Source organism: Dermacentor albipictus, unplaced genomic scaffold (genome assembly GCF_038994185.2).
Source record: "Dermacentor albipictus isolate Rhodes 1998 colony unplaced genomic scaffold, USDA_Dalb.pri_finalv2 scaffold_16, whole genome shotgun sequence".
NCBI classification, from domain to species: Eukaryota; Metazoa; Arthropoda; class Arachnida; order Ixodida; family Ixodidae; genus Dermacentor; species Dermacentor albipictus.
This window is the reverse complement of record NW_027225570.1, coordinates 11,910,070-11,924,831: the sequence shown is the minus strand read 5'-3', so window position 1 is coordinate 11,924,831 and position 14,762 is coordinate 11,910,070. Positions and strand designations below refer to the sequence as shown.

The 14,762-nt window shown below is 46.2% G+C and overlaps 1 protein-coding gene across 1 annotated transcript in view; it reads right to left on the bottom strand.

The window, feature by feature from the left end:
* Positions 1–350: 350 nt before the first annotated feature.
* The window catches only part of LOC135901695 (protein O-mannosyl-transferase TMTC1-like), a 153,978-nt gene continuing 139,566 nt past the window's right edge, over positions 351–14,762 (bottom strand). Inside the window, exons 14-18 of the mRNA XM_065431541.2 lie at positions 12,788–12,932; positions 8,228–8,365; positions 7,343–7,465; positions 6,473–6,550; positions 351–3,458 (exon numbers count right to left, since the gene is read on the bottom strand). Of these exons, the coding sequence (XP_065287613.1) occupies positions 3,324–3,458; positions 6,473–6,550; positions 7,343–7,465; positions 8,228–8,365; positions 12,788–12,932 (619 nt within the window). The 3' untranslated portion in view covers positions 351–3,323. The remainder of the gene's footprint in view (positions 3,459–6,472; positions 6,551–7,342; positions 7,466–8,227; positions 8,366–12,787; positions 12,933–14,762) is intronic.

Below are 14,762 nucleotides of genomic sequence, written 5' to 3'. Positions count from 1 at the left end.
CCCTAGCTTTCCTGGCTTCGAACACAATAGCGAATGATCACTTATTTTGGGTTTAGCGTGACTTTGAGAATTTGTTTATCCCTGTGCAAATTTCTTTTTGGAACACCGCTTTACAAAAGCACTGTTAAACGAATGTCGCAAGTTGCTATCGAAATGTAAAAAAAAACGTGAAAATGAAAAGCTAGAATTCCTCAAGCGTGATGAAACGGAGCGGAATGCAAGAGCACACGAATGAACACACACACATGACACAATAATTCCTTTGAAGGCCTCACTTTTTTCTTCCAAAATGTGGGATAACATGACAGCATGACATTTTTTCTACAAACTTGTTACGCACAAGTAGCACTCAGCCACACACATGTGAAAAGATAACTCCCAACAATGGCACTCTTATACGTGACGACAGACAAACATATGTGCGGGGCAGAGACACTGGCCATTTCAGTTCATTGGGCTATAGGAAAAAATACCAACTCTATGAAACGAAGATTCAGTTATTGGATGGTAAGAAAACGATGACTCTCATCGATGCAAAACCACGAAAACAATGCACAGCTCGATGATGTATATCATTGCTTGTGGCCTATAAAAACACAACTTTTTGGGTTGAAATGACTCCCTGTCGGCAAGCAACAATATTGATGAACACCTAGCATTCGCGACAGTTGACAAATTATTCACATAGTGAAACACTCTTCATGAAGGGGGAGCTACCCTTGCTAGGCTCTCATGAAGTATGGCGACGTGAGTAACGGCTCTTGCGAGGTCATCTTGCAATCAAGATGTCACTTTGGAGCTATAGTGGAAGGAAGGCAACATATTCAATGTGTGAAATATTTTAGGTACAATAAACACCTACAGCACGAAGTTACCACCATCAAATTTCTCGCTAAGGAGTAAGCTACGAAGAACAGTTCGTTAAAACTGACCTTCAATCTTGGACAGCCGGCTTGCTTTGTAGAAAGGGCACGCACTCACAAAGTTACGCCAATGAGACAACATCGATTACAATTTGCAAGAAAAAGCAACACAAAATAAAAAGTAATATTGCGTTGCTTTTTAAGCACACTCCGAAAGAAGTGTTCGCAAAGCCTTGGTTGGCTTACTTGCGCTTTTTTCTCCGTCATATCACAAGATCCAACTTGAGCAATAATTCGTTTCGTCTACCAGCCACGCAAAAGGGCACATTCTTTAGTGACCCTTGGTCGTCATATTCTTTTATGTTGCCTCGCACTGTCCCGATGTAACCCAATCTCTGTGAACACACATTTGATCACTGCAGATTAACCGAACGGGCTTTGAAAGAGTAATATTCCTTGCCATGTCACACAGAGTGTACATCTTTGCACACAGCGCGACATCACAACGTTGTCAGCTTCCGACGTCACTGAAAATTCACGTTGTAGTCACTTGGTCGGGAAAAAAATTACATGAACCTTCAATCATGCGCACTCAACAACCAGGATAGCCCAGATCTGTAGGAATCTGCGGCGGCGCTCCTGAGAACCTGTAACAAGACTTTGTGTGTCGAGGAGCTTCGACTGACATTATTATTTCGGAACAGGTACTGACGCTGCCTATGTCTGGCACAATTATGCAATGAGGAGCTATCTTATAAACGCATGCTTGAACATGATTCTACAGTTCTAAACGCCGGCTGATGAAAATCATGCAATTGGCTCTCAAGTTCCTGAATCGCCCATGCCTGGAACGAAGAGTGTATATAATTGTCTGTGGAATCTCTAGTGTCCATTTCTTTGGCAGAGGTGAAAACTGCAGTGACCAAATTAACTGCCAAACATAAACACGTAATGTCTTGCCGTAGCATTGCATCAGGCTGCTTCTAGAGCGCTATACAGATTTAATGGGCGTAAACACATTCCAGATAGTGAAAGAATTCATTTTCTGTCGAGCATTTCTAATTTACACCAAATTCGTAGAGCCGCAGAATTTCGTTATTGTGTAAAATTCGTTGGAACTAGAATTTATACCTTATACCAGTATCGATTTGATCGAGCATCCTTAGACACATTTCTTCATGATGCCCCGTTACTAGACAATGCGCCAGCCTCTAAGACGCTTCCACCACATACAAATATAATCAATACTCAAGCGCACAGCATGTGAATATGAAATCAGGCATTTTATTTCGTAATGTTCGCATTGTATGCCTCAGTTGTCATTTCGGCCTTCGTCACTTCCACCCACTTAATCCGGACGGGCCCACAAGAACGGTCCATCACGTCCATTCGCACAGCAACCCAGCTGAGCAAATCTGCCACACTTTGAGAGTAACGCTGCAATGCCGCACTCACTAACATGAGAGTAGGAAATCTAGGCACGTTGTTGCATAGTCTTATGCCACCGCTCGAAAAAAAGGGGGTAGTTCAAAGGAATTCCAGAGCTTGCGGCAAGGAAAGGGCAAATGAGCAGGACAACAATCATGACACACTCCGTAGGAAAGATTCTCATGTCCACTTTCTTCTTCTGCCGGGAAAGGCGCAAACACAGGCCTATATGAGAGAGGATCAGAGTCTTCATTCACTTTCGTTCACATTCGATATAGAAGCCGCCAACGTCTGCCTAAGAAATTTTGTACCGGCAGGTGGCGGCTTCTGTGCCATCAGTGTCATTCATGGGACAGGTTGACATTATGTCAGGGCACAAAGTCAGCAGAAACTGATTGTGATGTTTCTTTTTCTTTTTTGTCATGCAATAAGTGAAACTCATTAGACCTAGCTTTTCAAGAGTAATGTTTTTCATACTAAATAAAGAAAAGAACAACATGTGAGAATACAAAGAGTCTTGGCAATCATGTATTAGACAAATCTCAAAATTGATTTAAATGCTGTAATGACAAAGTACTATGGTACGAAGGCCGAAATTCCCACACGAGGCATTTAGCAGAAGGGGTTTATGACGTAGGTTGTTTGCTGTTTTCGGCTATCTGCAGCCTACAGAATTACCAGACTTCGAAGAACACTTTCGGAAAATTGTCGTCTTTCAAATCAGTGACACGAAATTGCAGTCTAGATCAGATTTGGAGGTGGCCTTAACATCACTCTGGAACGAGACGAGATGTTCCAGAGGACCATTTCATGTCAAAAATAAAGGTAGAACCCCAGAACTGTTGTTACTGAGCCCTGGTATCATTGTACTACCCTTGAACTGCCTTCACCAGATGTCCCCACTTTCCATGACAAAGTCGCAAAACATTGAAAGCGATAGAGTGGGAATTCATTGGAAAGGTGCCGTCAAAACATGAACGCCACTATGCAGAAAAAGCGGCAAGGTAAATGCATTTCGGCGACGCATCGGCTTTAAACGCAGTCGTGGAAAGGCAGTGCCCTAGTGATCCGCCGCCTTAACTTGGCCATGTTGTCTATGATGAGCTTGTTCTTTGGATCGAGAGACAGGGCCACCTGGTAGCGGCGAAATGCGCCATGGTAGTCACTCTGGAATGAAAATTCACAAGCGCACAAATTACGAGAAGAAAAACACATCCCTCTCTGTGAGCTCTCACACAAGAGGGAGGGGAGGTAGGGGACAGAGGGAGGACATGTGGCATGACGCAAAATACTGTTTCGGAACATAAAAAAAATTAACGCAGCAGCAGAAAATGTAAACAGTAAGCACAAAAAATATCATCAAAAAGGAATAATTCAAGTTTAATTCATAAGCTTTATCTTAGTATTCTTCATGGATCACAATCAGTATCTAGCAAAAGTGCTCCGCGTTTATATCTTGGTGTCAGTGCGACCTCAGCTAGCGTTCCCGATGATGCATTCTACTCCTGATCTTACATATAAAGTTAGCCAGAAGATTTAATGAAAAGAAGGGGCTATTGACACGAAGACAAGTGTTTATAGTATATTAGCAGAACTAGCGCACGTTGGGCAACAGAGCAACTGTCACTGCTAAACAATTCGACCAGTTATACAAATATATTAGGCTAGTATATTAAGCATCCCTGTAGATGGTGGCGGAGAAGCAGAACGTAAATGTTTTCTTTGTATTTGGGCTTCTTGTTTCGTTAACCCTTTTAGTGCCGATTTTTTCGGAGCTGACGCACCCACGGCATCAGATGTTTTTATCGGATATCGTAAAATAAACAGCCATGTTTATTCTTGGTTATGCAGGGGGAATAAATGATATGCCTAATGAAAACTGCACCCTTATTATCCGAGGGGAGAGCGTGGAGAACGTAAGATTACGTCAGTGACATAGGAGAGAAACGGGAAAACATACCCGTACGTCAATGACACTAAAATGGTTAAAGAAAACTTAAAAAAAAAATTACCGACGATTACGTTACTTCTTAATGCGACATTTGAGCGCAGCAAATAAGCTGTTTCACCTTTTCGATAGATTGAGGCAAAGAATTGTCGAAAAATGAGGAATGTCACCTTTCCGCACTGATTGCATGCATGAAGAACACAGTCTGAATTGACACAAGTCCGAGTTGGGAAACGCACACCGGAGATTCTCACGGCACGTATCCGCAAGCGGTTTCACGTCATTTTGGAACCAGAGCCGATCACACACTGAACACAAACTTCCAAACGGATTGTCTGTAAACTGTCGCCGGAAAGCATTGGTTGCACCCTGACTGTTTGCGAGCCTTTGTTTGCGTTTGGCCTCGGCCTCGGCCGCGCGAACGGTAGAGTCTTCTCTGCGACGGCGATGAGCTTCTGCTTCAGCCTCGCTTACTGCTGGTTGCTCTCGACGGCGGCGATGAGCCTCCGCTTCGGCGGTGCGAACGGCAGGGTCTTCTCGGCGGCGGCGATGAGCTTCTGCTTCAGCCTCGCTTACTGCTGGTTGCTCTCGACGGCGGCGATGAGCCTCCGCTTCGGCGGCGCGAACTGCAGGGTCTTCTCGGCGGCGGCGATGAGCTTCTGCTTCAGCCTCGCTTACTGCTGGTTGCTCTCGACGGCGGCGATGAGCCTCCGCTTCGGCGGCGCGAACGGCAGGGTCTTCTCGGCGGCGGCGCTTAGCCTCTGCTTCGGCGACGCGTACTCCTGGATCATCTCGACGGCGGCGACGGTAAGCTTCTGCTTCGGCGGCACGCACCTCTGGATTCTGACGGCGACGGCGCTGGGCCTCTGCTCTGGCAGCTCGTTTAGCAGCAGCAGCAGCAGCAGCAGCAGCAGCAGACGGAGGACTTCCATCGGTCGTCTCGCTCATGGCTCAGAAAGAACTGGCAGATAATTTCGCAGTGGCGAACGGCAGCGGCAATTTCGGCTCGGGCGGTGCACATATACAGATCCGCCGCCACCGATCTGGCTCTCTGATTGCCACCGCACAGGGGTTCCATTGGAGGAGGAGCGAAGAAAGGAATTAAGTTCGAGCCGGCGCTTTGACAACCGGAGACTCGCAGGAAGAGGGGGGAGGGGGGCGGCGTGTACACCCAGCGGCAAACGATGGGGGCAGAAGCGCGCGCAGCAAGCGGACAACACGATAAAGGGAGGAGGGAAGAGATAGCAGCGACTGACTGATGCCGCTGACGCCGATAGTGAGTCAACCCCAGCTGCGGAGTTGGTTTCAGGGACAACGCCGCCGATGCCGACACAAACAATATGATACCCTCGCTTCCGCAGCGCTAAGAACCAGGTCTAGCCGTGGGAAGGTGGTCACGTATTCGTCGACGTGCCGGGGCCTAAGTGAAATAACCGGCGCGTCGGCAACTGAAGAGCACCCTATCCGCCACACAAGAACAAGGGGTGGGGGACCCTTTCCTCCTCTTTCTGCATGGCGGCGACGGTGTTCTATGCAGTCACGTTATCTTGACTCTCTAGCGGCGTCAGCGGCATCCAGCGGTATCAGTCGGTCGCTGCTAGCGCTGGGGGGATGAAAGGGGGGCGGAGCTGGTTACGAGGCCGATGACAACGCCGACGACGACGCGAAACCCAGGAACGGACGCCAAAGAGCTGCGCTCTAAAACAATTAGGTCCCTTGCGTTACGGTCGCTATTTTGAAAACGAGACGTTGTAACCTAGAAGCTGTTATAACACGTAATGCTTCCAAACCGCTGTGTAGTAAATGCGACTGGGTGCGTTATTGGAGATTGACTACTACAACTACTTATTTATTTTAATAACTTCTTCTCAACATACTTTACTAGACTGCTAAGGCTGAACTCTACATGCACACAGAGGTTCATGAAGTCCAAAGTGTGTAACCGTCGTATGAAAGCACTGCGAAAGTTGACCACAATTTGGCGTAATAACAGCACCCTAAATGCTGTTATAATGCTTGCAATAATACCCATAATACTTGTGAATTAGTGCTACTTCCATTCCTGTGGTCGATGTCCCTTGCCGTAATGATTATTTTACACTCAGGCGGTACACTACAAAGACTGTAATAGAAATCTGCGTACATTTTACATTACGCGCTTTATTGTATAATGAGGAGTTACATGTTTTCAGAAAAATACAATGTCACCTAAAATCAGAATATCGGTACTCACCTCTAGGTGTCTTATCACGGCAAGGTTCAAATGAGCATGAGCGAGGCCTGGATCGAGACGAATAGCGACTTCGTAACTCTGAAAAATGAAAAGAATTTTTTTTTGAAAGTTTCTCAACTTTTCATTGTTGTTATTCTTTGGGAAACAAACATTTCGAGTGATAATCAAATAAGTTCTAGGACGTGCTTCAACACAAATATCTGTACGGTTGAAGCGAATATCGCTTCTATCGGACAAATATCGGACAAATGACATTTACGCTATATTTGTTTGCAGTTCTATGTAACAGGCGTGGGGGGGGTGAGGGGAGGGGACGCGAACATTGCGTTTTGTGAAAGTGGTTGGCATCGCTTACAACGCAACATCGTAGACATAATAAACGGGAAATGAAGATTGCTTCTTTCATGCGAAAACTTAGTTACAGAACGTTTGTCGCCGCATAACCAACGATTTATTTTTTAATGGCAATGGCTAGAACAGTAACCAGTGAAATTACAATTCTTATCATGTTCAAACTTTTCGCTGATCATTAAGCGCAGCATTCCTTAGTTTCATGTAAATATCTAGCCAAATTGACGAAGTGTTATAGTTACCACTGCCAGTTTTTGATGTAGCAGTGTTTTGCCTCCAGTATTTTCAAACGTTAGCTTGCTACAGTTTTCTACCCATCTACCTAATGCGAAAACAAGCAAAAATAAGGTGCCTCATTAGTATTTTTATCAGCCCATAATGAAGCAAATTAAGAACATCATACCAGAGCATGCTTAATACTTTGGCTGTAAGAGAATATGTTGTTCGGGCAAACTACTTTCACGCCCGTAAAGCTGCCTTGAACAGTATCATAAAGATTACCGCACTCTGTGTACCGACCTGTGCGGACGAGCTGAGGTCGCCTATGTCCTTGAGTATGTCGCCGTGATCGCTGTGTATTCTTGCACATTGCGGTTCATCCACGCCGCACAGCTTTAGAGCCTTCAGTATGTAGTCAAGGGCCTGCGATATCAGAGAGCATTTAAAAGCCTGTGACAACTACTCTGCTTATCCTTGGCCTGAAATGCGACTACACTCAGCATTGCGAGTTTTACACCGTTATAGATTTAAAATGTATGGCGAAATTATCCGTAATTCAAGCCGTTTCTAGAGCTCCCTTCATTATTAGTCCAGTGGTAAGTGCAGCTCCAGTAGCAAATAAGCGAACAAATAATTCACCGCCAACCTAAAATGATTTTGGAGAATTGAATCTGACAAAAAAGTGTTAGCAGTCAATGCGCCCGTCCTGCAGTACAAAAGGTGAGGTAAACTTCATCGCACGATGCAGCACTTTCTATGGCTAAGTTGTTCGGAAATTTAACCTCTTTGCAGATTTATTGCTACGAATACGGTCGGCTGTGCCTGATGAAATAAGAACGAAGGTTATAGCACCTCCACAATGCCCTTCACAAATGACAGATGACACAAAGTCCACTATTAGAGTTTCCTTAAGGAATCATGTTGAGTCTAACAAAAGGTGACCAGTGTTACAACGATAGCGGGATTAGCGATTCTGTTACACTATCTAACCTTTGAGAACGCATGCAAGGTAAGAACCAATGATTCGTTTCTATGAGCCTCACAAGGAACATTGAACAGTAGTACTTCGAAGCGCAGGCATGCTAGGAGCACGCTCATCTTATGTACTCTGCAGAGTCGGATGCTTACATTGTTGTCCCTAAAGCAAAGTCATTATGAATCACTTTCATATACACTAAAAGGTACCTCGACTGTGCGGTTGATGTGGTTGTGCAGTAGTGCAGCCGTGTGCAAGGCCCCTCTGTCAGTGCCGTTGTTCTCTATGACGTCTAGAAGGAGGTCTTCAGCCACTCGGAAGCTTCGGAGCCTAATGAGAAGCTGAGCCTGGAAATGAAAACATACAAATTACCAACCCTTCCCCTACCGGGAAATCAGGGTACGCGAAGCTTGTCCTGCATGCACTTGACCTTCGTCACAGTTAAGTAAGCCACAGGTAACGGTGCCGGATTGCTTCGGCCTCCCGCTCCCTCAGCTCGGAATCTTCTTCTGGCTGCTGTCGGATTGCCTGGGCTCGGGCAGCTCTAAAGGCACGTTTATAGTCCGACGGCATAGGCACGTGGGCGAACGTCGCTCGACGCCGGACGCATCGGAGCGCGTTGGTAGCGTCCGGCTACGTTGGCTGCGCCAATGCGTCGACCCATCGGTCGAACTATAGACGCTGTCGTTCTCGCCAACGTGAGGTAACGTGTGCGCGCTCTAACACTACGTCGGACTATATTTAGCCCTTAACGGCTGGACTGGCACCCCGATTGTGAGTCCTTTCACGGGCGAGTTCGCGCCACCCCTCGTCGAAGGCTGCCCGTTCCTCGGGGGAATGCACAATACCTCATCGTACCATGCATTTTCCGAAGCTCAATTGATCGTAAACGAAGCCGGCCCAGCGCGCGCGAGACCCTTTCTTGCTCGTTCCCTTCCCCGGCGGAAGCGAATCGGCGTTGATTGGTATAGCGCGCGCGGCGTGAGCGTGCGCCTATGCATCTGGAATCCTCGCTAATGACTCACGCTCTGGCGCCGGCGCAGCTGCCAACTCATGAAACCACCCTTTCCCGCAGCTGGTCTGCTCTGGGAGCCACTGGTTTTTTTTGCGTAACCACGACAACGCCACTTGTGAGCCAATACAAGCTTCGCTTGAATAGAAAACGTAAACTTAGCTGCCGCCCCACGGCGCTCGATGAAGAATGTATCATCTTTAAATCATCTAGGAAGACATATTTTGGTGCTCACACGTTAAAGCGAAACGGTGGCGTCTAAACAGTTAGCTTACGTCAGCAGGTTTGCAAAAGCATACATTCAACGCCTCGGAATACATTACCTTCTGTTTAAACAAGTACGTTTACGTAACCCGAAGTTTCTGCCATGCTTTAGCGATCACGAAAATATTTTTTTCTAATATGCCTTACGAAAAAGTAAGTAAAATAAATTACAATAATAGTCAACATTATTTTATGTCTGGCGGATACGACAGTCTTAGTTTTACACGTGACTAGGACTAGGCAAAAAAATGATTTTTCAGACAGAATCTTCTACAAATCTAATAGTGCAAGAAGCGATTGGAATATCGAGTAGTTTTCGAATAGTGAACAGCCGTTCTGACTAATATAAATGAATCTTCACATCCCAGTATAAAGGTTAGCAAGTTTCTGGTATTGCATAGTACTTTACGAAGCATTGTTTGTTAAAAGCTATAAAGAATCCTCAGGACCGAACAAGCAATTTATTCGCATGCACAGGGCTCTGAAGATAGCGCGAACGATCACTGTATATGCAACCTGCAAGGTATCGCTACCTAAGCAACGTAGCCTGCTCCACCACGCAAGTTGTCATATTTTATGTCTATACCATGCCCGGCGGGGAGGTGGGGGATTTACCGTACTTTTGCTCCAAATTCATGTTTAACTGGTCACAATTGACGTTTTGAAATATTCGGCAAGTATTAGTAAAATAGTCTGATTTACAAATAGTGACCATTAGACGCGTAGACCGAATAAAATAGTGCACTATTCGATTCCTTATTCGAAAGTTTGGAATATTTCCACATCCCTAGACATGACTACATATATAAACAGCCAAGAACGTCAACACCACAGGCGTCGCCACAAAAGGTGGGAGCGCTTCTTTGCATATTGGAGGTTGATTCTGGATGTTCGGGCAACTGTGGTCTCTGTCCAGTGTTCCCTGTCTTCGGAGTACGATTACTTATTGAGCACCTAATATATAAAATTCCTTAAATACACACAAGCATGGACACTTTTTATTGCAATAGCAATTATATGCAAACTCCAGACGCATTTCTGCCGTCGCTCTGAGGTTCCGTATTAAGTTCAAGGGCGATAAATTCGTCGCCTCGCGCCGTATGCTGTATGTGCGAGTGGAAGCGTGCGAGGGTGGGCCTGAGAACGCGGCTCAATGGGGCTCTTGCATTGCCCAGGGGGCGCTGCGAAAAAGGTGCTAAAAAGCGCCCTCTGCGCTAAAATGGGTCGTACCAAGCTCGGTCGTCTGCTTCGGAAAGCACGTTTACACTATGGACCCGCCACTTTCGGTTGTGTTGTTTCACGGCCTGCAGCGAATATCGGGCGCCGAAGATTTTTTCAGGGGTGGCACGCTGCGTAAAGGCAAGAAATTATGCAGTGCCGAATACGTGTACGCCGTTCAAGAATTGGGCGGCGAAGTTTTAGCACAGTGTCAATCGCAAGTGAAGCGAGTCGCGTACGAAGTGGAACTTCAGGTAAGGTTTGCACGCTAGCTGCTAGATTCAGGCGCACAAACGCGAGGAAATGCTTGCTAGAAATGAATCCACAGCGGCGATAGGCAGACATCATGTGTACGGAACTGCTCGAGCACACGACGGTACGCGCCGCCATGTACGAACTGCTCGAGCGCACGATCGTACGCGCCGCGCCGCAGCGGTCTTTCGACATGCCGCGAAACGGCGGGCCTCCTGCAATCTTTGTTGACTGCATGCCGCTAAACAAGTAGTTATGCCTGCGTTGTAGTAGCGGCCATCTCTCCTTTTTGGTAACTGGTAATAACTGATGCAATTACATATGACCTCGCACGTACGTGCGAATCGCGCTGCAGTGCGAGCTCGTACGCCGCTCGCTTGATGTAGGTTTTAATGACAGCGCTCGAACATCGATGTGTTGCAATCAATACTTCCTTGCTGCGTTGCCTCAACGTGCTGGCTTGAGAGCAAGGATGAGCGCATTTAACTCTCTTAACCTGTGCTGCTCGTAGTGGAGTAGTGAAGTGTCATCGAATGAGCCCGACCATTTGTGCTCATTTGCACACACCTGGTCACTTCACCACTTCGCATCGGTCGAATTGTTAATTGTCGCTGTGGCCGGGTCTCGAATCGTGAATTACCAGCAATACCTGCTGCTATGTCGGTCTGCTGTCGGGACTGTAGGTGCAAAAGACCGAACATTAGAACGCAGATAATCAAGCAAGCTTCAAGACAGGCGAAGCAGTCAGCATGGCGCGAAGTTTCGCTTACTCAGCGCGACGAACTGCAGCTATGCAGCGCGCCCGACGCTCCACTTCGTGAGGCCTTGAAGGAAAACGGCAGAATATGATGTTGGGATTCAGGCCTTCTTGTTCATGGCAGCCCACGACGCAGAAGTAATGACGGTGACGCCTTCTCGAGGCTGGGCTAGGTCTCTCCGGATCGGCGCCACCGATTTCGTCTGCTCCCAGCATTGCGTCCCACTGCACACGGAGAGCCCGTTTTCGTTAAACGCTGCGACCACGCTGCGGCGAGCTCGCAGCGTGGTCGGCATGGTCTGCGAGAAGTGACGAGCCTTTTCGCACTCGCAACAGGGCAGAAAAAAGTGCGAATTGACGCAAAACTCGGCCTAGAAACGTGCTTCGCCACAGCGAGGGCTCAATACGACCCAAGCTGGTACGACCCAGATGTCGTTTCCCGCGCCGCCACCAGGCGCCGCTACTATACCTCAAACTCCAGCGCAAGACGCCCATCTCGCACACACGAGCGTGGAACCTCGCGCCCTCTCCTTTCGCGCGCGAGGCATGGCGTTGAGGCGAGGGAGAAAGGAGGGGGGTGTTTTTCGGTGGCTGTACGTGGCTGCTGCTTACGGTGCGGCCGTGCGCGTGCCGTATCTTAAAAGCAATCTGCGACGTTTGCAGAGTGCGCGTAGTGCCGGTAGCCGGTAGTTTCGTATGCGTTGTGCTTTCGACATTTCGTTCGCGTTGAAGCGAGAGGTGCACGAAGGGCAATTCTGTCGCTGCAGCTGCCGCGATTCCACACTCCAAAATTTTGACATCGAGTTTCTGCGGTCATCGAGCGAGATGTGTTCATGTGTACCTGTGTGCGCGTGACATCGTGCTTGTTTACTTAATTAGTAAGCGAATGCTTACAAGTTCGTACAGTGGATAAAATTACTATCCTTACTTCGTATAGCTATCTACTATTTTGCTATCGCAATCGGTGATTCGTCTTTCGGGAGAAACTGCGAATATTTTTTTATGCATTCGTGGCTTGAAGTGCAAGCATAACTATCGAGGGAAGACTTCTGCAGATTTTATGCTTCAGTTGTTCATTCTCAATCATTCCGCACCAATGTATTTTAATATATAAATAATGAAGCATACTTGCGGACTTCTTCATCTATTTTGCTAGAGTTTATCTTTTTTCAATCTTTTATCATTTATAGATTCTATCACTTGTCATTCGGGTAGAAATAGAATCGCATTGTTCAGAGCAAGTCTCTACTTTCTGAAGGCCCTCACATGGTGAACTTTGCTGTCGCGATGCTCTGGGAAAAGCCGATGAATTTCTTCGAAGAGCTGCCTTGCTTCGTCCAGGCGACCAGCATTGACGTAGAACACAGCGAGGTTGTCCATCACTTGAGGGTCTGGCTCAACAGCGAGTGCCCTGTTCAAGAAAAAGAAAAGGACAGACAAATTTGGAGAGGTCGCACACAGAAACGTAGTTCATGCAGAGGAATGTTGAAATTCACATTTAAAGCAATCATGTTTTCAATAGCTTCTTATAATATCTATTGAATTTGAATAAAATAGCGCTAGCATTTGATTTATTATGTGTTGCCTTTTAAGAAATTGAGTAGGACCAAAAAATATTTTGAAGAGATGATGCCACGTCCTTGACATAAAAACTGTTTACAGCGCAAACACATGCAACCACAAAGTATAAGGGACAGGACACAAGCGCTTGTGTGCTGTCCCTTATACTTTGTGGTTGCATGTGTTTGCGCTGTAAACAGTTCTTATGGCAAGTACACTCTAAAAATTTTAACACCCTTAAGGGTGTAAATGGCTTGTCCCATGGGTGACACCCTTTTTGGGTGTATTGCTACACCCCAAGCAAAGGGTGCACATTAACACCCCACAAAAGAAGGGGTGTTAATATGACGTCACCTCACCTATGGGTGTAAAGCAAACAACACCCTTTCTATATGGGGTGTAACACAGACAACCACCCTTTCAATATGGGTGTAGCATGTGACAACACCCTTTCAAAAGGGTGTTATACCTGCAAGTATTTTAGCGTTCACTACAGCCATGTAGTTAATGGGCAGACTAGCTGTTGTGAATGCTGCCTAGCCTTAGCTATGATACTACCTTGTTCAGTATGAGCCAGAATCTGTGAGGCGTCGTCATATTGCGCTTCTAGTCCGTCATGTGGTAGCATAACGTGCGGCCCTTTCAGGCAAACAATTTAAGGTTTCGCCATTGCAGCAAGGCACACACGCCATGCTTTCGTAATCTTCCTCTGCAGTGATAGTACACTGCCGGCAGGATGCAGAGCGCAATAACAATGCGCGCTGCACTAAGGACACAGGATCTCCCGCACCTTGGTGCACCAGTACTTATAACTCCGTGGAAACAGCACACAGCCAAAAGCATAGTTACATGCATTTCGGAAATGATTAAAAACCTCCACTTTTCTTGGTCAAAAATTTTCGCAACACCAGCTCGACCAGGAGGGAAAGACACCACAGCTCGCTGCTGTAGCTCATATTGAATGCAATAGAGCGCAAGCAATGCATGTATTGGCGACGGTAACAAGTGCAGTACTACAGAAGCATACGTTTGCCTGTCAAGCAGTTTTTGGCCGTTTTAAGCACATATTTTATACCTCTATTCATCAAAGTTGTCATTTATCTCCACGGGATGCTTCTACTAGTACCTTCACATATATGACTTAAAGGTAGCACTCAAAGCCCAAGAACAAAGTGCTTCCACGTCGAATAATCTTTCAGCATTTACGAACAAAACAGCATGTGTAGCTGTGCGTGCTGTTCAATACGTAAGCATGCACTATTTTCTGAAATATACGTATGCTCCATTTACTGACAGTGACCTGCTTATACCCAATAACTTAGTGTATTTTTCACTATGTGCTTGCATTGAATATTCCACAGGCATTGTAAGTTAAGCTACCAGAATAACAATCAGCTAGTCTAAGGTTACCTAATTGAACAAAATCATTGTAAAATTTGTGACGAAATGTCAGAAGTATTTATTTTATTCAAGAGAAATGGTTACATAATAATGTTTGCACATTTTAAAAGTAAAAAGGAAGATGAGTAAAACCATACCAATACAAAGACATAAGCACCGAATAATGGCACAGGCTTGCTCAATTAAATTTTAAGCAGAACAGTTTTTTTAAATAACCTCACTACGAACTATCACATGTTTTCATTTGAAAAGCACTGCATCTTATTATAAAGCACAAAAA